The 22,150-nt window shown below is 39.6% G+C and overlaps 2 protein-coding genes across 5 annotated transcripts in view; one reads left to right on the forward strand and one right to left on the reverse strand.

Moving 5' to 3' along the window:
- sdha (succinate dehydrogenase complex flavoprotein subunit A) overlaps positions 1-11,059 on the reverse strand; it is a 30,026-nt gene extending 18,967 nt beyond the window's left edge. Inside the window, exons 1-5 of one of the 2 annotated variants that reach the window (XM_003222314.4) lie at positions 10,910-11,059; positions 7,144-7,233; positions 5,398-5,559; positions 4,176-4,319; positions 1,570-1,734 (exon numbers count right to left, since the gene is read on the reverse strand). In XM_003222314.4, coding sequence (XP_003222362.1) covers positions 1,570-1,734; positions 4,176-4,319; positions 5,398-5,559; positions 7,144-7,233; positions 10,910-10,969 — 621 coding nt within the window. In that variant the 5' untranslated portion in view covers positions 10,970-11,059. The remainder of the gene's footprint in view (positions 1-1,569; positions 1,735-4,175; positions 4,320-5,397; positions 5,560-7,143; positions 7,234-10,909) is intronic. The other variant, XM_008113003.3, reaches the window with a different exon arrangement.
- Positions 11,060-11,271: 212 nt separating this feature from the next.
- On the forward strand, positions 11,272-20,992 carry ccdc127 (coiled-coil domain containing 127). 3 transcript variants are annotated; one of them, XM_008113002.3, is made up of 4 exons: positions 11,272-11,427; positions 15,290-15,366; positions 16,243-16,371; positions 17,570-20,992. In XM_008113002.3, exons 3-4 carry the CDS (start codon positions 16,251-16,253, stop codon positions 18,247-18,249), a joined length of 801 nt encoding a protein of 266 aa, XP_008111209.2. In that variant the 5' UTR covers positions 11,272-11,427; positions 15,290-15,366; positions 16,243-16,250; the 3' UTR covers positions 18,250-20,992. The 3 variants fall into 3 exon arrangements, with proteins under 3 accessions (XP_008111209.2, XP_062813982.1, XP_062813981.1); XM_062957911.1 differs by lacking the exon at positions 11,272-11,427 and adding an exon at positions 11,987-12,145; XM_062957912.1 differs by lacking the exon at positions 15,290-15,366 and having other exon boundaries at positions 11,287-11,427.
- Positions 20,993-22,150: the final 1,158 nt, after the last annotated feature.

Consider the following 22,150-nt stretch of genomic DNA (forward strand, 5'->3'; position numbering starts at 1 on the left):
CTCTACGCAGATGACACCCAACTCTACTACTCTTTTCCACCAAACTCCAAGGAAGCCCCCCAGGTACTGAACCAGTGCTTGGCAGCTGTGATGGGCTGGATGAGGGTGAATAAGCTGAAGCTTAATCCCGACAAGACAGAGGACCTCCAGGTCAGTCGTATGTCTGATCGGGGTATTGGGTGGCAACCTGTGCTTGACGGGGTCGCACTCCCCCTGAAGGCGCAGGTCCGTAGCTTGGGGGTCCTCCTGGACTCATCCCTGACATTTGATGCTCAGGTGTCGGCGGTGGCCGGGAGGGCCTTTGCACAACTAAAACTTGTGCGCCAGCTGCGACCATACCTCGTGAAGTCTGACTTGGCCATGGTGGTCCACGCCTTAGTTACCTCTAGATTGGATTACTGCAATGCACTCTACATGGGGCTGCCTTTGAAGACGGCCCGGAAACTTCAATTAGTTCAACGCTCGGCAGCCTTGGTCCTAACGGGAGCCCAATACAGGGAGCGGTCAACCCTCCTGTTTAAGGAGCTCCACTGGCTGCCGTTCATTTTCCGGACCCAATTCAAAGTGCTGGTGGATCACCTATAAAGCTCGGAACGGTTTGGGACCCATCTACCTTCGGGATCGTCTCTCCCCCTACGAACCTGTACGGTCTCTTCGGTCATCGGGGGAGGCCCTCCTCTCGCTTCCGCCAGCGTCACAAGCGCAATTGGTGGGAACAAGGGAGAGGGCCTTCTCTGTAGTGGCCCCCCGGTTATGGAATTCGCTGCCTGGGGAGATCAGGCAAGCCCCCACCTTGATGGCATTTCGGAAGAGTCTGAAAACTTGGCTTTTCACCCAGGCCTTTGGTTAAGATCACCTTTTTCCATCACAATTATTATGCTCCTCGACGTTTTTGCACTGGTCACTCTTCCCCTGATTCCTGATTGATTGATATTATTCAGGACTCCTCCCTACCTGATGTGACCTTAAATGATTCTAATGCACTTTATCTATTTACGAATTTGTTACCCATAATGTGCACCTTGCTTATCCACTATTGCAACCTCATTGTTTTTAATTTGATGTTTTAATTCTGTGTTGTGTTTTTTAACCTATTGTGTATATTTTTTTTATTGTTTTTTGTTTTTGTCCTTTGATGTTTTATATTTTATCATTGCTTGTATTTTGATTTTGCTGTAAGCCGCCCCGAGTCCCCTTCGGGGGAGATGGAGGCGGGATATAAATAAACTTATTATTATTATTATTAAAATTATAACGTAATTTGACATTTAATAGGCTTTTCCTTAATCCCTCCTTATTATCTAACATTTTAGCTTATCTAACGTTCTGCCAGCCCGTTTATGTTGGATAAGTGAGATTCTACTGTAACTCCTACATGTTATGTTGTAAAACTAACATGAGATAGGTTACTTCAGTGATTATGCTGAGAATTATTTTCAAAGCAGCCATAATAACTTGGCTCTTAATGCCATGACAGCATAGAAAATGCCACAAGCCAAAGCAATCATCTTTCATGTTAATCGTTAGCTCAGAGAGCTTGCTCTCCACCACCAAGTCATGATTTCTTACCCTCCCATAAAGGGTGTGTAGCAAGGAGTGTCCTGTCCGGTCAGCTACACAGCAGCAGCGATGAGCCTGGCCTCCTTTCCCAAACTTAAGACTCTGTCCCCCAAAGGCACGCTGATAGATCTTTCCTTCTTCTGTCCGGCTAAATGGCATACCATAATTCTCCAACTAAGAAATTAAGGCAGAGATTGTTAGGTATTTGACTGTAAATACAGAAACAGGAAACTACTAACAGGTAACTAGCTCTTAGTTTTTAAAAAAGTCATAAGAAATTTTTATATCAGAATCACAAACAAAAGCTAGCAGAAATGTTTCTATAAATTGGGATATTATAAGGTCAAAGAAGATTTCAATAAACAGGTTAAAGAGACTGGTTAGGACAGGGGTCCCCAAACTAAGGCCCGGGGGCCGGATGCGGCCCTCCAAGGTCATTTACCTGGCCCCCGCCCTCGTTTATAATATAATATTTTTATATCAGTTTTAATAGTATAATATATTGTATATACATATGATATTGATAATAATATTATCATTTTATACTATTCTAATTTTTAATACCATATAATAATATTAATTATATGTTATATATAACATATAATATTACAGTATAGTGGTATAGTTCAATATGCTAATATTGTGCTATGCTAATAATATAATATATTGTATGTACATACAGCTGCTCTGAGTTCCCTTCGGGGTGAGACGGGTGGGATATAAATGTAGTAAATAAATGTAGTAAATGAATAAATAAATAATTTTGGACTTAGGCTCGCCCAAAGTCTGACATTACTTGAAGACACACAACAACAACATTCCTAATTAACCTGACTACCTCATTGGCCAGAAGCAGGCCCACACTTCCTATTGAAATCCTGATAGGTTTATGTTGGTTAAAATTATTTTCATTTTTAAATATTGTATTGGTCTTTCATTGTTAATGTTGTTGTTTTGCACTACAAATAAGATATGTGCAGTGTGCATAGGAATTTGTTCGTTTTTTTCCCCCAAATGATAATTCGGCCCCTCAACAGTCTGAAGGATTGTGGACCGGCCCTCTGCTTTAAAAGTTTGAGGACCCCTGGGTTAGAAGATCTATACCCTGGGATTACTTACATGCATATTATTGTAATATTTTGTTTAATCCTAACAAAAGTTTTATGTTGTTACCCAAAATATAGCTACACAATGCAAAACAAAATTTCATTCATGGTGGAATTTGACAATAGAAAAAGAGCATTTTCTATTACTAGGAGGGGAATGACAGCACTACGATCTAATCTATTCAGCCACTATGTAATAATATTTGTGTGTTTTTAATGAACTGCATCATCTAAATTCAGTCTCTAGCTTTGCTGACAGATTTCCATGTTCCATCTACTTCTGCTCAGTACTGACTCATTAACGTATAACAATGCATAGACTTTTTGGTTCTCACCATGCTTTTGACTTCAAAAGTACACAGCAAACACTGTCTTTTCATCCTTATTACACATTTACAATTCTATCCTGAATCCTACATATCCACCAGAAACCTATTTAGTTTACCTTCTCCATCTTAAGACTGTTTTCTCCCTAACTATTCTTTTCAGGAACATCACAGAATAATTGATGGAGTATTTCCTTTTAGAACAATTTATAAAATGCTACTCCAAAATCATTTCTAAAAAGTATGCAACAGTTAGATTTTAACATAATATATTGTATATACATATAATATTGATAATAATATTATAATGAAATACAATATTATAGTAATAATAATACAATATAATAATATTAATTATATATTAAATATTAAATCAATATTACTAATAATATTACCATATAATGATATAGTACAATATAGTAATTTAATGCTTATATTGTGCTATTCTAATATATTTTATGTACATTTGATTTGTATGCTGCTCTGAGTCCCCTTGCGGTGAGAAGAGCGGGATAAAAATGTAATACATAAATAAATAAATAAATAATAACATAGGAGTATGTATAATGTCAGATAACTGCAACCCCTGTTCTTTGTTTCCTTTTCTCATTTCCTTTTATGAGAATGAGTGCTTTATATCTGCTCAACATTATGGGACACCAAAAATGATTTGATTTGCTAATGATTTCTTACATTTTTATTGGGGTTTTTTTCTTATTCCTTATTCATTGACAAAATTCCCTACAGTTCAGGACTTCCTTGAAGCACCATTTGTCACATACACACAAACTTTTATTTGCAAATACTGTCTGAATAAATTGTCCCTGTAATATTGCAAACATAATTTTAATTCAAACCAAATAGATAGATTTCATGTTTTTAAAGTAACAAGGTCACTTTTAATTTGTAAAGGCTACTCATATGGTTTTCTACGCCAGAAAACAAAAATCCCTCAAAAATTTTTACCTATAATTTCAAAAAATCTGGAATGTTTACACATCTACAAATTGGAAGAAAAGAAAGCAGAATTTTCTAAAACACGGACAATACTTTTCACATACAAATTAAACAAATTTATTACTAAATTGGTTTTGCTCATAGTCCAATAACTTTATTTTAACACAAATAGCAGTAAATCATGCATTTTATTCTGCAAACCCCATTTAACTGTTTTTACTCATACCTCAATAACTGAAGCAGGGGCTTGCTCAGTCATGTAATGAATTGCATCCTGGTCACCCAACCAGTCAGAGCCTTTCACAGTATCATAGAAATGCCATCTCCAGTTATCCTCTTCCATATTCCCCAAAGCAGCATTGATTCCTCCCTGAAGATGAAATTAATAAATGCATTTCTCTACACAGAATATTCGATGTGGATAAAAGTATGTTCATTGGCTAACGTTCAATCATGTATTGGAACAAATCTAAGGATTTTGTGGCTTGCATTTTTTTTACATTTGCTATATATTTCCATTAATATGGTCGCATTTGTAATTTTTTAATTGAAAAACAGTACAGCGGTCTATACAATGTGACAAATGTATAACACCAAACACATTACTAAACTCTAAGATATTTACTTCTATGTAGCTAGGATCTGTTAATAAAGCTGGAACAACACCAGAAATGTGAACTTTTTTGTTATTCACAGAATCTAAGAATATGGCTTTATTGTTTTTAAAGGATAGTTTTTACTTAACATAGTGAACATATTTCTTTCTTTCTTTTTAACTTCAGACTGCAGGCTAAGTTCACACAATTGTATACTCCATAGTACAGTGTTCCCTCACTTATTGCGGGGGTTACGTTCCAGGACTACCCGCAATAAGTGAAAAACCGCGAAGTAGGGGTGCTATATTTATTTTAATATTTACACATTATATTAGTAGTTAGGCGGCCTTTCTCCCATTTGAAAGCCTTCTTCCTGTGCTTCTTGTTGGTGGCCTCCTCTCCGGTGCCTGCCAGTTTCCCTTTTGCGCATGCGCCTCCATCTCGTTGGCATCCAGAGTGGCCCGGCTGGACACTGACGAGAGGAAGGGCACGTGCACAAAAGGGAAACTGGCACCTTTTACACATGCGCCACTGCTCAGAAAAAAATTGCGAAGCAGTGAGGGAGCGAAAAGTGAACCGCAAAGTAGGGAGGGAACACTGTATAACAAACATTTCTGCAAACTGTTGTCTCAAAACATTTTCCTAATTATAAACCATATTCATGGATTCATAAAACAATTGGTTTAAATGATGCCTTTCAAAAATTAAGCCACAGAACATAAGTTTGAACAAAAGTTTTCAGCACTGCTTCTACACAATAAATACCAGGATACAACATCTTAGATAGAATAGTCAGCCCCACTCCTGGTGGCCAGTCTATGAATTATGGATTGGGGTCAAATGTTTCCTTACCTGTGCAGCAACAGTATGGGATCTGGTAGGAAACAATTTGGTAACACATGCTGTATTAAACCCAGCCTCAGATAAGCCAAATGCAGCTCGCAGACCTGCACCACCTGCACCCACAACAACTGCATCAAATTCATGATCCACTACAGGATACTGTGTTGAAATCTGAATAAGAAATCAGAAAGAACAGCCATAAAAGTTGGGGGGAAAAAAACTTTCTATAGTTCCATTGTCATGAACAGATCACTACTTCATGGAATTTAGACTCCCACCTGAAACCTCTGCAATGATGACAGTGCCAGATTAAAAAGGCTCACACAAGAATTATGGATGACGATGGTTTCCTGATAGCTTTTGGGGACTTCCTTTTGCATTGGCTGATCCTATTGAAAACCTGGCAGATCTCTGGAATAGGGAAATGGCTAGGATAGTGGACATGATTGCTCTCCTAAGTGTCCCCTCCCATAGATTGGACCCATAAAGTTGGTGCCTTTTCCCACATGGAGTTAGTGGTGATTAAATGAGTGGGACTAAGACTACAGCTCCAAGTGTTCCTGGATGAAATGGATGATCTGGATCCATTTTAGTTTGGTTTCCAGCCTGGTTTTAAAACAGAGGTAGCTTTGGTCTACTTGGTGGATGGCCTATGCGGGGAACTACATTGGGGAGTGAGTGTCTGTTGGTTGTGCTACAGAATGTGATTCTGAAACAATAGTCCAGGCCTGTTAGAGCTTTTTGTGACTTTCCATACCATTGACCTTGGTATACTTCTGAATTGACTCACTGGGATTGGATGCAGTAGTTCTGGTCCTTCTCAGGGGGATGTACTCAAGTGTGTAAAATAATATTTAAAACAAGGGCGGAAAACTTTTTTGAACAAAACTGGACAAGCTCCAACTTTGGAAGGATAGAGATGAAAATAAGGAATAAATGGGCAGACCCAGATGCAATTCCTGCCAATGTGTACATTTTCTCATCAAGCCTACAAAGAATGGTTCAAAATTATGCACAACGCCTCAGAAATACGTCTCAGTATAACAGTGCCTAGTTATACAAAAAAAAGCACAGTATTAAAAAGCAAGAGTTATTTTTAGTCTACAGAGCTTTGAATACCCTCTTCCCTATGCCAATGATTGGAAATAAAGCTATTAGCAGCCCATGGGCCTAACAGGAATTCCACACAAGCCACATCTATCCCAACAGCAAGTTTTCACATTCCCAGTCTACAATCATGAATGTGTTCAGATGCTCCATTCTTATTTGTCCTTTCTCAAATATGCTCTACAGACTTGCTTCCTTCCAACCAACCACATTCCATATTCCTGCTCATGTATTTCCTCAGTATAATGTTGTTTTACATCAGCAATGGCATTGCCAAGGTTGCAAAGTGGTACGGTAAGGCAGCATTGGGAAGGAAAGATAAATAAATTTCTCACTGCTGTGCTGCCGGGAGGGGAAGACTGATGGCCCCAAGTAGAGTATTTGTCCAAGTCCCTGACCAAGTTACAGTATTCTGGCAAATTTTACTTGAAAAACTGTTTGGGTATTATTCTACCAACCATTACTGTACCAGTGTAATTATACCACCATAGCTGACCAACAGGATCCCAGCCAGAGTTTGCTGTGGCACCAGAACTCTTAAAGGTGCACACCTAGCAACACTTGTTCATTGGCTTTTTTATTTTCTTCGCAAAACATTAAGAGACGGAACTAACATTTCAAACAAGTATTATACAAATAAGTACTTACTGAATCAGATACTTTAGCAGATGCATTTTTCTTTCCATAAACTGTGAAGTGGAAGTTTCGAGAGAAAACCTGGCCAGCTGCAAATCCCTGCTGAAAGATGATAAGAAAATGTTGATGCAGTAAGTGAATAAAAACCATTCAATATTTACTCTCAAGATTCAGGCGTAAACATGCTATTTCAGACTGTAATGAGAATGTATCACTTTTTTCTGTCATGGCTTCTACACCTTCTATAGCTGTACAACACTGAACATTTCCATAGCTTTTCCCACAGCTGCCACATGAACAAATAGATAAAGGGAGAAATAATGGGAAGAGGCAGTGACATTTACATTTTGTGTGGCTTTTTGTTTGCTTTCTTTTTTGTTTGTTTCCTTTAAAAAATAGGTTTAAACTACTCCAATTCATGTCTATGTAATTGCTACCTTGACACAGTGAAATAGATTTATTACTGGATATCTCCTAAAATGATATAACATGAACACAGTGTAATTTTAACAGAGAATTCCTTTGATCGAGAGTCATTTTACACAGACAAGGTTTGTTATTATATCTCATTGCCCTATTATGTTTCACTGTGTATTTGCACAGTTAACTTTTAGTTTGTTGATATAACTTTACAGTTAACATAACCTTACTTTCTTTTATTGCTTGACATAATTCACATGAACACAGAACAGAAAAGCAATTAAACTATTCCAAACACTTCAATGGATTTATGAATCAATTTATTGCAATATCAGATTGTTCTTATGTGTTATTAAGTTAGCTTTGATTTACAGTGACCCTATTAAAAAGACTTCCAATAAAACTTGTTAACAGTCCCACTGTGATCTTGCAAATCTAGGCCTCTAAGACAGTAGAATGCAGCTGATCAAAACTCACTTCGTTCTTTTCATAGTGCCACTGAACAGTATAAACTATTTACACTTTAGGGAGAGGGCAGAGACAGACCCCTATATTTTCAATTACAGTTGCTATTCATGGGAATTTCTAGCAGATTTAAGTTCTGTTCTTCAGAGTTTATAGGTGTTTTAAGAGGGCTTCTCATGCTTCACACCAGGGCTCAATAACAAACTTAAAACGATTCTTACTACTCCTGGAAGAATTATTATTCATCTTAGGGTAGATCTACATTGACATGTTATCCTGGAGCTGATTCGCCATGATTCCATAGACTAGGCTCCTGGATGGTTCCCATAACCACTTAGCCCAGGAAACAAGGGATGGTGGTGAAAACACTTGCATCTGGTTCCACCTAGAAACCAGCCCAACCGTTTACACAGTCCCCAAGTCAGGGGATATCTAAATTCTGAGCCAGAATTTAGACTACCCAACTTTGAGTAACATGGGGCAAGGTCATCACAAAGCAGATCCATGGCCCTTCCAAATTGTATGGTTAGTGTAGATGTGCCCTAAGTCTACCACACTAATTTCTTAGTATTCTTTCCTACTTTGTAAGAAGCACTCTTAATGCATGAGTTACAGCACCAGAGATATTAACAATTAACTTTATTGTTCATTACAAACATTTACACAGTATTTTGATCTTTAAGAAACAGCAGTAATGGAGAAATTAACTATGCTGATTAAGGAGAACTCTTTGACTAACATTAAGAAAGACTGAGTCCTGTCCAATACCTTTTCACAATCATGACAGACATTTATCACCTTTGGGATTTATGAATTAGTAGAGTTTGGTTTTACAAGATTGTTTAAAGGGAGTAGCCTATTATGGGATAGTTACTATCAAACATAGAGTAGGAAGTTTATATTTTTCATAGTTGCATAGTTGTAGTGTGCACTATATAGCTTTGTAGAGATGATAGTTCTGTATATCTAAAATGTCTATCTAGTTCAATGGAAACTGGTGGTTAAAATGGAAGCAAAATCATCTCACCCTGGAATTTTGCCAGAAGAGAGAAAAAGAGAAGCACATTCACTCAGTTTTTTTCACCAACACTAAACAATGAGTGCTCACCAATGGTTCCTCTTCATCCTGAAAAGAAGTGACTACTGGAGTACCGCAGGATTCAGTCCTGGGCCCAATACTGTTCAATATCTGTATTAATAACTTGGATGAAGATTTAGTGGGTGTGCTTATCAAGTTTGCAGATGACACCAAATTAGGAAGGATAGCTAATACTCCAGAGGACAGGATCAGAATTCAAAATGACCGTAACTGATTAGAGAGCTGGGCCAAAACTAACAAAATGAATTTAAACAAGGACAAATGTATGACACTACACATAGTGAGAAAAAATGAAATGCAAAGATACAGGATGGATGACGCTTGACTCAATAACAGTCCATATGGAAAAGACCTTGAGGTCTTTGTGGACAACAAGTTGAACATGAGCCAACAGTGTAATGCAGCAGCTAAAAAAGCCAATGGGATTTTGGCCTGCTTTGGTTACACCTCACCTGGAATACTGTGTCCATTTCTGGGCAACACAGTTTAAAAGAGATATTGACAAACTGGGAGGCATCCAGAGGAGAGCAACTAAAATGATCAAAGATCTGGAGTCCAGGCACTATGAGACTGTCTTAAAGAACTTGGGCATGTTTAGCTTGCAGAAGAGAAGGTTGAGAGGAGACATGATAGCCATGTACAAATATGTTAAAGGGTGTCATAAGGAAGAGAGAGCAGGTTTGATTTTTTGCTATCCTGGAAACTAGGATTTGCAACAATGGGTTCAAATTACAGGAAAGAATATCCCATCTTAACATTAGGAAGAACTTCCTGACTATGAGAGCTGTTCAGCTGTGGAACTGGAGTGTGGTGGAAGCTTCTTCCTTGGAAGCTTTTAAACAGAGGCTGGATGGCCACCTGTCAGGGGTACTTTGTGCTTTTCCTACATGGCAGGGGGTTGGACTAGATGGCCCACATGATCTCTCCTAATTATTCTATGATATGTTTGCATTTTATGTTTGTGGGTAATTTCCAAGATGGCTCCCACATGCAAAGTACTGAGTGACTCCGTCAGATGATGGATCTAGATAAGGCATGGGCAAACTTTGTCTCTCAAGGTGTTTTGGACTTCAACTCCCACAATCCCTACTAGCTGTTAGGAATAGTGGGCGTTGAAGTCCAAAACTCCTGGAGGGCCAAAGTTTGCCCAGCCTGATCTAGACCAGACTTTGCACAGAGACCCCACCCCCATGGCCAACAGAACATACTGAAAGGGGACTGACTGTGGATTTTGGGAGTTATAGTTCACCCTGCATCCAGAGAGCGCTGTGACTCCCAGCAAGAACAGATATGAACCAAACTTGGCACAAACTCTGGGCATAACCAACTTTTAAGTACTGACAGTGTTTGGAGGGAGAATTGACCCTGGAGTTATAGTTCGCCCACATTCTTATGAGTTTTCTAACTGGGATATTCACAAAAAACTAAAGCAAAGAATGACTATTTCTTATAAACAGCGTTACATAAGATCATTACGTAACACCAAAGCTGGGATGCCTAATAAGGTCAGTCTCCTTTCTAATACGTTCTTCAAGGTCAAGGTGAACAGCCCTCCCTCCGCCTGTCAAGGTACTCGGAAGAAGGGGCCTCAGCTCGGCGAGGCCTTCCCCGGGCGGGCGCTCAAGGCATCGCGGCCTGCCCCGCCCACTTCCCTCCTTCGGACGTCTCCTCACGGTGCCGCCTGCCTTGTCCTCTGTTTCAGGCACACCGACGCTTCCCCTGTCCTCTTCCCGGCCCACTTTCAAAAGCGAGCCACAGATGGCAAATGCGCCCTTTTCGTCCCCGGCCACTTACCGGGCGGAATAAAGGCACCTGCCGCAGTCTTCGACAAACCACCGTCGCCAGCGCCGCCATTTCGCACCGGCCGGGAGAAGGGCCACTGCGCGTGCGCCAAGAGCAGAGGGCGTCCTGAAGGAGCAATGACCAAGGCGGGACAAACCAACGGGAGCAACTATCCGGGGAAGGGAGCCGTTTCGCTGCAACGCAACAAATACAACTCGGGGCCACGAGTCCCTGGAGAAAGACGGGGAGAATGAGTCAAATCCCTAAATTTAGCACGCAGATAGAAATTAGAGCAAAACACGGCAATAAGCGACCATACGAATGTGAAAGCGTTACCTAAGCTCACCCCTCCTACCTGAATGGTTCATTCTAAAAAGAAACCTAACGGAGGCTTTACTGCGCATGCGTAATAAATCAATGGCAGGCGCAAAGGGCTGGAAGGAGCTTATACTCAGACTTCTTGCCCCCACTCCCCCCACCCCTCGTGGCGTGACGTCAGAATGGGTGGTCGAGAATCAGCGCGTGTTTGGGTAAGACCCACTGTTCTTCCCCACGAAGGGTTTCGTTTCAGGGGCTGCAGCGGAGCGAGGAGGGGGCCGGGCTTCTCGCGAGAGGCCGTTTTCTTTTCCCCGAGGCCTGCTCCCGGCCGGCTTTGGAGAAGTCGCTGGCCAAAGGCTCGGGCGTCTTCCTAGTGAGGCCTCCGCCTGAGGTGGGAGGAAAGGGCCCCTCTTTGCCTGGCACAGAGGCCCGCCTGCCCGCTCTCTCGCCCCTTGGCTTCCACTTCATTTCCCACCTCCTGTCTCTCTTATGTAACCAACATCAGGGGGCCAGAGGAAATGGGGAAGGCCTGCCGTGCCTTTGAAGGCTTTGTAGAGGTGGGGGATTCGACTGCTCCTGTTTGTTATTACAGCAGAGCCTTACTTATCCAACGTTCTGGATTATCCAACGCATTTTTGTAGTCAATGTTTTCAATACATCGTGATATTTTGGTGCTAAATTCGTAAATACAGTAATTACAACATAGCATTACTGCGTATTGAACTACTTTTTCTGTCAAATTTGTTGTATAACGTGATGGTAAAGGTAAAGGTAAAGGTTTTCCCTGACGTTAAGTCCAGTCGTGTCCGACTCTGGAGGTTGGTGCTCATCTCCATTTCTAAGCCGAAGAGCCGACGTTGTCCATAGACACCTCAAAGATCATGTGGCCGGCATGACTGCATGGAACGCCGTAACCTTCCTGCTGGAGCAGTACCTATTGATCTACTCACATTTGCATGTTTTCGAAATGCTAGGTTGGCAGAAGCTGGAGCTAACAGCGGGCACTCACTCCGCTCCCCAGATTTGAACCTTTCGGTCTGCAAGTTCAGCAGCTCAGCGCTTTAACGCACTGAGCCACTGGAGGCTCATGTGTTTTGGTGCTTAATTTGTAAAATCACAACCTAATTTGATCTTTAATAGGCTTTTCCTTAACCCCTCCTTATTATCCAACATATTTGCTTATCCAACATTCTACCGGCCCGTTTATGTTGGATAAATGAGACTCTACTGTATTGTATAGTGTCAAGATCAAAGGATGTAATAGTGTCATCCCTTCTGCTTTGGCCAGACCTCCCCTGGAATAACACTGTGTGGGCATCACAATTTAAAAGATGCTGCCAAGCTACAAAGTGTCCAGAAAAGGGCGACTGAAATAATCAAAGGTCTGGCGACTATGCCCTGTACATATATAAAAACATGAATGAAAGGTTTTCATGAGACATGTTTCCCCATACAGTTTGTTGCTACAATATATGTAGGTGACCATTTCTCTTGACCTCTGATTGGCTGGTAACACTAAATTACTGTCACAAAACGATGCATGTCTAAAAAGTATAAAATTTTTGGAAAACTGCTGTACAGGGTTTCCCCCAAATAAAGCTGCAGTGACTGATTGCTCCCTAATTTATGTGCACATCTGTGGGAATTTTTTGCAAGTATAATAGGTCTAATGACTTCTGGATGTCAAGAGAATTGTTAATAGGGGTGTATAATTCGGTTAAACCCCTGCCTTTTTCAGTTTCCAGATTTCAGTGTATGTATGTCCCATCCATCAGTTCGGCAACCAGAAGAGGGCATCAATCTTAAGAAACCCCTATTTCTGGTGTCCTTTACTTTAATCTCCTTCAAGTCCTGGGTTAAAGCATCAGGCTTAAGAAACCCCTACTTCTGGCGTCCTTTCCTCTAATATCCTTTAATTAGACCTGGGGAGAAACTGAATTTTCCCCATGGGACTCAAGGGAGTCAGGCTATACCCTCCCTTCAGTAAACCACTCCAATATTTATACAACCCCACATGGCCTTTCACAGCCCATAAATGAAATTGCCAAAGGAAAACATTGGAATAGAAACCAAAAACATGATCCTAAGAGCAGCAAAGGCACTGAGATAGAACACATGCAGTTGTGTCAGCCTTGGTTAGTACTTGGATAGGAGACAATTGATGAATACCAGGTCCTGCAGATTATTTGTCAGAAGAAGGAACTGGCGAAACCACTTCTGAGTGCCCCTTGGCTAAGAAAATCCTATGCATTCGTAAGTTGACAGGTGACTTGAAGGCACATATACACACAATTTGGTAGGCTTCTAGTGATTTTGTAGGGGCATTTTTCTTTCCACTTTTGTAAGCCTCTTCTATAGACACCAGGAGGTGGAGATAATAGGGCTGTGAAACCCACTTGGTAAAAACAAAAAACACTCTTAGCAGAAGATGAGGAGGTGGTACAGTGAAACGTGAGTGGCAGTAAATAATAATACACTTTCTGCTTTGGGAGGGGCTCAGAGCAGATTACAGAATACACATATAAGGCAAATATTTGATACCTTTTTAAACAGTGGAACAACAATGGCAACATACAATACAATACACAGACAAAGATAAGGCCTCCCCTTTTATCTCCGGCGTCTGGAGGTGATGCTCATCTCTGGCTATGGCGAAGTGCTCTTGTTCTATTTTTCCGTGCCGAGGAGCCTGTTGTCCGTAGACATCTCCGATCTATAGCCAGCAGGTCTGTATGGGGTACCTTTTTACTTTTCCCGCAGTACCTATTGATCTACTCGCATAGCATGCTTTCAAACTGCTAGGTTGGCGGAAGGTAGGACTGACAGCCGGGAGCTCACCTCAGCTTGCTGCTTTGAACTGCCAACCCTCCAGTCGGCAGATTTCCTGCAGCTAACCGTTTATCCTGCTGTGCTACCGCAACAGCTTATCATTTCCCCTTGTCTGGGAGCACTGATGCTTCCTAACTCGCCTCACTTTAAATAATGGATTGTTAGTTCAGTCGGGTGATGAGATCTCCAGTGAAATCAGTTCATATATTGAACAGCTAGTCAATAAGTGGCTCCACAGCTTACAACCCCATGATGCCTGTTTATTTGGAGTCTAGCAGTTAAATGAGTTGACTTAACAGAAGATTAAGTAAACTGTTTAGAAGTCAACTTTAAAAAGTGATGTGTATGAACTCTAAAAGCCCTCACATAGCAATTAATTGCTTGGAAAAATCAATATATCGTTGTTGTTTTTTTAAAAAAAATCTTTTAGTTTCCTTCTCAAAAATTCCTGCACATATTACTTTTTAATAGTTTGAAATATTTGAATGTTATAAGCTGACGTGAGGAACAAAACACTTTTTTCCTTTCCTTCATGTTTTCTCATTGATACCCACAAAAGAATTTGAGGCACAGCATAATTCACAACTTGAAACATGACGTCTTCATCTTCTACCATAGTCTGACTGTACCCTTATAATTACATAGGAAATGAAAATGTTACAGTTTACATTAGAAAAAGATGTTATGTTATTCTTCATTACATTTCAATCATAACCTTTCCTTTTTTCTTTTTGCTGTGCTGTTCATGCATGCTCAGTAAGGTATTCTGGAGGCTGGTACTGTTTAGCTTTCCGGTTGTAAGCAAACACACAAAACTACAGTAAGATTGGCTAGAACAGAACCACATTATTTTTCAGCTCAGGCGTGATTGTATTGTTTATTGCAGAAAACCTGACTCCTAAAGCCTATGGCCCCTTCTACACTGCCATATAAAACCCAGATTATCTTCTTGAATTGGATTATATGGCAGTGTAGATTCAGATAATCCAGTTCAAAGCAGATACTGTAGATTATCTGCTTTGATATTCTGAATTTTATGGCAGTGTAAAAGGGCCCTATGTTTTCCTAACCCTCCTTCACCCTTCTCTCAGTGCTAATGTTGCTTTAAAAAAGTAAAAAGGATGTTGTAAAAAGACTTTGTAGTAAGGAACTTTTTGTCAATTTTTATTAATTGAAGTACCCATGTATATACTTTTATTTCCAAAACAAGAACTAAAAGATGCATTTATTTTATTTTAATTCTAGGATGGCTTTCATCAATCATCTTCTATCTTTGTGTTTTGAGTGATTATATTTGCATCATTATTATACAGAAATAAAAGGTATGGATGTGTTCCATTATCTCTTTCACTCTTGACTTTCATATTTATTCAACATGTAAATGATATGGTCTCACTGGAATTTCAGAAACCAGATTCCTTTTTCTCTAATGCACTTGTATTGTGAGTCTTTTAAAACTTGGTAGAAGAGTGCTCTAAATTAATTATTCTCTTTATGAGGATACTGTTTCATGGCTGAGTCAGAGTAAGTGGGGAATAAATGAAGGGACAGATGATGCAGGGAACAAAAGGGGGAAATTAAGTTAAAGAGGAAACTAAGGCTAAGAGGAAGAAAAAGTAAAACTTAGGGTGCATCTACATTGTAGAATTAATGCTGTTTGTTTACTTGCCATGATTCAGTACTATGGAATCTAGGAAGCTGTAGTGTTGCAAGGTGTGAAACAGGATATTGACTGATGTTTATGTATTTCAATGGATTTTAAATTCTTTAAATGGTTTTAACTGTTTATTTTTAATACTCCGTTTAATTCTATTTTAATGTTTTTGGTTTTAAATTGTACATTTTTGGCGGTTTTTAATGTTAGCTGCCTTGAGTCTCATTTAAAAGAGAAAAATCTGGATATAATCAATCAGGTCTCTAGCTTTCTATGCCAAAGAATGCTGGTGCGTTGGTAATACAAATCCCAGGATTCACTAGCATTGAGCCATGGCAGTGGTGTCAAACAGCATTAATTTTACAGTGTATATGAACCCTTCCTTCACTCTTCCTTTTAGTTATTGCCCATCTTCATAGCCACTTTTCCTTATACAATTTTAGACAGTGTTAGTAATATATGTTGGCCTAAAAATGTGTAATCAGCAGTATATTTTAAAACCAAGTATTAGATACTTAAAAATTATATTTTTCCTGATTTTAAGGTTTGTCCATGAATAATTTAAATGATCCTCCTAACTGGAACATCCGGCCTAATGCAGGGAATGATGATGACCGTGGAAGCAAATGGAATTATGCATTGTTGGTTCCAATGTTGGGGCTGGCTGCATTCCGTAAGTGACATAATAAAGTTTTATTTTACATTGCAGTTTATAGGCTAAGTTGTCATTGAAGAAATTATTACAGGCTAGATAGATCTCTTTAGTTTAGACTTTAGCAGTTTGCAGAAACCTGCCAATGGAGTGGATCCTAACGTATGATAGGATAGCATTATACATGAAAAAAAATCACTATGTGTAGATATAGCAACATAAAGACTAATCTTTTGCTGATATTCTACATCAGCTATTTTCTACTGTTACTCAACATCAGCTACCATATGCATTACTAAGCAACACCCCCTGGCCTAACCCTCCCCCAAACCCACCTTCATAGTCAGGAATTAGATTAGGCAAACTAGGTCTCTTGACCTTATTGGGGCCAAGGAGGAAGATGTTTCCAAACCTCTCTTGCCAGAGAGAAGGAATTGCTGCATGCTGTGAGAGATCAGCTTCTAGAGAATAACCAACTAAAAGTCAGTTTTAAAAAATAAATCAAAAAGCTTCTTAAAGATTGTAAGCTGATTAATTTAACAACTGCTCCAAGTGATTGGTGGAAAGCATTATTTAAAATGATATTTTAAATATACTGAGGGGAAGCCTGTTGAAGAAGAATAGTGAATTCTTCAGTATGAAATCTAGACTTTTAAATTCTTTGCTATTGACAATAAACACACGGACAAGAGTAATCTAATAGCAGTTACTGTTTCATCTTCCAAAGGCTTTTAACAAAGCCCTCCACCACAGCTACCTGAGCAAAATTAATTTAGCTGTAACTAGCTAAATTAACTGAATCCCTTTATATTTATATTACAGAAAACAATTCTAGCTGTGGTCTTTAAAATTGGTTTTGGCTGATAATTCTTTTTTTCAAACACTGAAATTTTCTAAACCCAGCAGGAGCAAGGAACCTTAGTTCTACTACCAAGCTCATTCTGAGCAAAGATAAATGCGTTTTTCTTTTCTCCTCCCTGTTAGTGGCAACAGATGCTTCTTGATCATAATTGATTTGCCTGTTTGTCAGATAGCAATATATTACTGGGTTGTTGTGCATTTTCCTGGCTGTATGGCCGTGTTCCAGAAGCAATATATTACTGCATTGTAATGTTGTGGACAAGGTATTTCTGAAAATACTTATAAACCCATTTTGTTCAAATGAGTAGCATGAATTGTGGTGCAATGTTGCAGTTTAATTTTATGTGATAATTTTCAGGTTGGATCTGGTCCAGAGAATCTCAGAAAGAGATAGAAAAAGAAAAAAAATATTACCACGGAAAACTGACATTAGCTCAGAGAGAGCTTGAATCTAAATACCGTGATATAATCACTGAAAACCGTCGTACAGTTGCCCGCTTAGAGTTGGAATTGGAAAAGGAACAGAACCGAACACAAAGTTATCGCGCAGCTCTTGTCTCTCAGAGTCATAAACTAGTAGAAGAAAGGAGAGCTCTGGAACAAGAACAGACAAAATTGGAACAAGAAAAGCAAATTCTGCAGCACTCTGGAGCTGCAGGAGCTTTGTACAAGAACTGCCTGGAGAAGGAAGATCAGTGGCAAAAGAAAGCTATTGCTTTACTAAAAGAGTTCGAAGAAGACCTTACCCAAAGACAGGATATCTATTGCAGCCTTGTGATACCAAGATCCCAGCGGCTAGAAATTGAGAAGAAAATGCTAGTTAGAGCAGCAACAGATCCAATTGCTGTGGATCTGAAAATAGAAAGTGGCCTAAATGATATTTTCAAGCACGATACATTTTGCAGCAATTTGCTAAACACCAATAAACATCACAATGGAAAGCTAATGTGGCTTTACCTTAAATACTGGGAACTATCTGCTGAACTGAAAAAGTTCAAGCGGGTAGAAAATGCCATGTTAGGAAAAACTAGGGGTTGAAAAGTATGAATGTTTATATGTGACTCAAATCGGGTATGAGTGATTTTCTCTGGATTTAGTACTATTAGTTTCTCTGTCACATATGTAGTATCTATTTAAATATAGAAATTGTGTGTGAGGCTATCATGCTGGCATATTCTGCCTGATTTTTTTTGTCCATATTTTGCTTTCTGGGATGTTCAGACTTTGCACTCTTATAACTTCTTATAACTTCCCCAGCAATCTAGAGTAATAAAGCATTGTTTATTCTTGGCTTATAGCCCAACATCTAAGTCTGTCTCTACAAGCCAAAATTATAAACTAAGAACAGACCACAGTTTTAACATAATAGTCGCACTACTGCCCATGCGCCTGACCCTTGGAGCAGTTACTGTTGCTCTGAGGGGCAGGTGTGTGGGTGAAGGTGTGAGAGGAGCTCTTGTTTGCCCAGTGGCCAAGGCAGTCCTCTATAGCTCAGAGGAGAGAGGTGATCTGGCAGGTAAACCTGACCCCTCAAGTTGCCTCTTCCCTTCAGAGCTCGGAGGGGAAAGTTCCACAGGCAGGTGAGCGTTCATCCACCTGTGTGCCTGGTGGTGAGAGCTGCTTAGTGTCTCTCAGCTGGCAGCAACCAAGAGGCCTCGTGCCTCTTACCAGCAGCCACATGGATGGCTTGGCCATTTGTCAGTCGAGAAAAGATGCAAAAAAAATTCCTTGCATAATTGTCGCACCCCCTTCTTTCTTTCCTTCCAGAAAGGGGGAAACACAATTATTATGTAATGAAATACGGTATCACTATCACATATTAAATACACTTCCAGCAGGGACATGAGAGAAGCCTCCCACAAGGATGGTAAAAACATCAAAAACATCCGGGCGTCCCCTGGGCAACGTCCTTGCAGACGGCCAATTCTCTCACTCCAGAAGCGACTCAAGTTGCTCCTGACACGAAAAAAAGCCTGCTCTCTCTTTTGTCCCATAGACAGGCAAATATATCCATCCTCCTAGACTGAAAACAGCAAGAATACTGATCGTGAGTAATTAGGTACTTTCATATAATGTAATCAAATATTTTCCAGAAAAAAATGTTGCCATGCAAATGATAGTCTGAAATCAGCACCTTGAATCCTAAAACTTCCAAGGATAAAGCCTTATGAATGTAATTGTATTCACTTTTTAATAAGCATTCACATGATCTCACTACAAATAAAAGACAGGTATATAGTGAACACCGAGAATTATAGCGCCACTTGTGTTAGCACTCATCATGGGCAAAGGGAGAAGCATTGAATAGTTAAGATGTTGTTGCATCTTCATGCAATATGTCAGAAATTTAAAGAATTCCAGTTCATTGTGAACAAGCAGTATGCAGTGAGTTCCTAAGAGGTGCAACATTCAAGAAGTAATTCCTAAAAAGGGAAACAAATGCATTTTACATTGTTCAGAACTTTAGTAATATTTGAGAGGTCATATTGGGCTTGAGTGAATTTCTGTCTCTGATAATAAGACATATTTGCATAATGATGCTTGACCTGTCATCCCAGTTATTACATGTGCTGTGTCATGAAATGTAAAAGTGAAATGTTATAAAATTAAAACCAGAATACTTGGAGACACAGAAAATGTCTTCAGTCATGGAGTTGGAAGGGATCCAAAGTGCCATCTAGTTCAATCTCGCTAGTGAAGGAATCCACAGCTGAAAATCTCCAATTGGTGATCACCCAAACTGTTTTAAAATACTTGCCTTGTGTTATTTAATATTTTAAATGACACATGGCAAGGTACTGATGCTTTATTGGGTTAAGTAATCTTGAAAATGCTGTCCGTTTTTAAGAGAACTAATAAAGTGATTGCTCTTTGCCTTTTGGTTGCTTGGCTTCACAAATATGCATGAGCACATTGACTAGGACCTCCAGCAGTTCTCCATACTTTGATCCCACAGCTCACCTTGAATGTGCCAAGCCTCTGAATTTTTCATTTGTTTTCATATGCCTTCTGTTGATTCTGCCTTCTTGTACTGAATCAGCATACATATTATTAACAATCTCACTGTTTCCAGCTCCTTGAACTGGAACTACAGTTCTATCTGAAGCATTTTTTCAGACAAATAGAGTAAGAATCCTTTCAGATAAGATCTAGAATATTACAATAGTCCATCTATTGATGTTTCTAGTGATAAAAATTAGACATACCTTGTGAAAAGCATGCATACACCACCTTATTTGTAATGCATATTGTAATGCATTTCAGTCACATCTTGCTATTTTATTGCCTATACTAGTAAAATCTCGTGGTAACTGAATCACTTCGAGTTTTATTTCATCGTATAGTAATAGACACTTTAATGTTTCAACTTCTGATGTGCACTTACATCCAATCCAGTAGAACCGATATGTTTACTCAGAAGTAAGGTTAATTGGAAATGTTCTTGTGTGCCTGATTTACGACAACTCTAAGGTGAAATTTTCACAGGGTTTTCTTGGTGAGATTTGTTCAGAGGAGGTTTGCCATGGCCTCCTTCTAAGACTGAAAAGTGTTAATTGCCCATGATCAGTTTCCACAGCCAAACATAGATTTGAATTCTGATCTCCCGAGTCCTTTGCAACACTCAAACCACTATACCATGCTGGCTGTCTATCATTTGATAATTGTAACACTTTCTGTATTTGGTGATACATGTATTATTTTAATGTTGCCATACAATTATGTTGATACACACCCATCATTCCTCTTAGTGTAACAGTTTGAAATAAATTATTGTAAAATATTCCTTGACTGAATTTCTACTAATTATAATTTTATCATTTGGATCACTCCACCTACATTATCTTATTTTCTATTTTTTTCTAGCTTGGGGACTTGGCGGTGCCCAGGTTATTTGAAAAAGGTTTTTGATAGCTGGGTTACGGAATTTGTCGACTGGGTTAGGGGCTCTCTGGATAAGGATGAACTACAACTCCTATATGCCAAGGTCAGTCACCCCCAAACCAGGCCTGTATGCACAATGGGCCATGTTAGGTGCAGATCCGACGTCAGGTGGCTTCAGTGCACTGTAGATAAGGGTGATAAGGGCCAATTCCCACAAACCCCTGCCAGTATGTTCAGTTCATCATGGGGCTTCTCTGTGCCAAGTTTGGTCCCGATCCATTGTCAGTGGGGGGGTCATTGTTTCTCTGGATGCAGGTGAACTGCAACTTCCAAAATCATGATCTATTCCTCCCAAACCCCTGCAGTATGTTCAGTTGGTCACGGAAGTTCTCTGTGCCAAGTTTAGTCCTGGCCCATCATCAGTGGGGTTTGAAGTGTTCTTTGACTGCAGGTGAATTATAAATTCCAGTAACTATAATTAACAAATGTCAAGACCAATTCCACCCCAAATCCACCAGTATTCAAGTTTGGGCACATTGACTATGCATGCCAAATTCGGTGTAGATCCATTGTTTGCGTTCACAGTGTCTCTGGAAGTAGGTGAACTATAATTCCTATAAATCACGGTAAATTTCCCCCAGAGCCCTTCTGCATTTTTTTTTGTTAGTCATGGGGGTTCTGTGTGCTAATTTAAGTCCAGGGGCATTGTTGGTGGGGTCTAGAGTGCTCTTTGTTTGCAGGTGAACTATACATCCCAGTATTTACAACTCCCAAAATGTCCAGGACAACTTCCCTCAAAACTCACTGAGGTCTGTTTTTGTTTTTTAGGAATTAGTTGGGGTCCACAATGCAGGGGCAGGTATGATTTGTGAGGCTGGTCACTTGATCAAAGCAAGAGGTGTATATAATGTTACCTGTGTTTTTAAGTAAAATTACTGCAGTCTTGTTTCAAGACCAAGAATCTGCCTGGATTTTGGAATGATAATGAACATTTAATGTCTTGGTGAACCTCCACAACTATTGAGAGCACCGCTTATAAACATGCCTAAATATGGGG

Source organism: Anolis carolinensis, chromosome 6 (genome assembly GCF_035594765.1).
Source record: "Anolis carolinensis isolate JA03-04 chromosome 6, rAnoCar3.1.pri, whole genome shotgun sequence".
Classification (NCBI taxonomy): domain Eukaryota; kingdom Metazoa; phylum Chordata; class Lepidosauria; order Squamata; family Dactyloidae; genus Anolis; species Anolis carolinensis.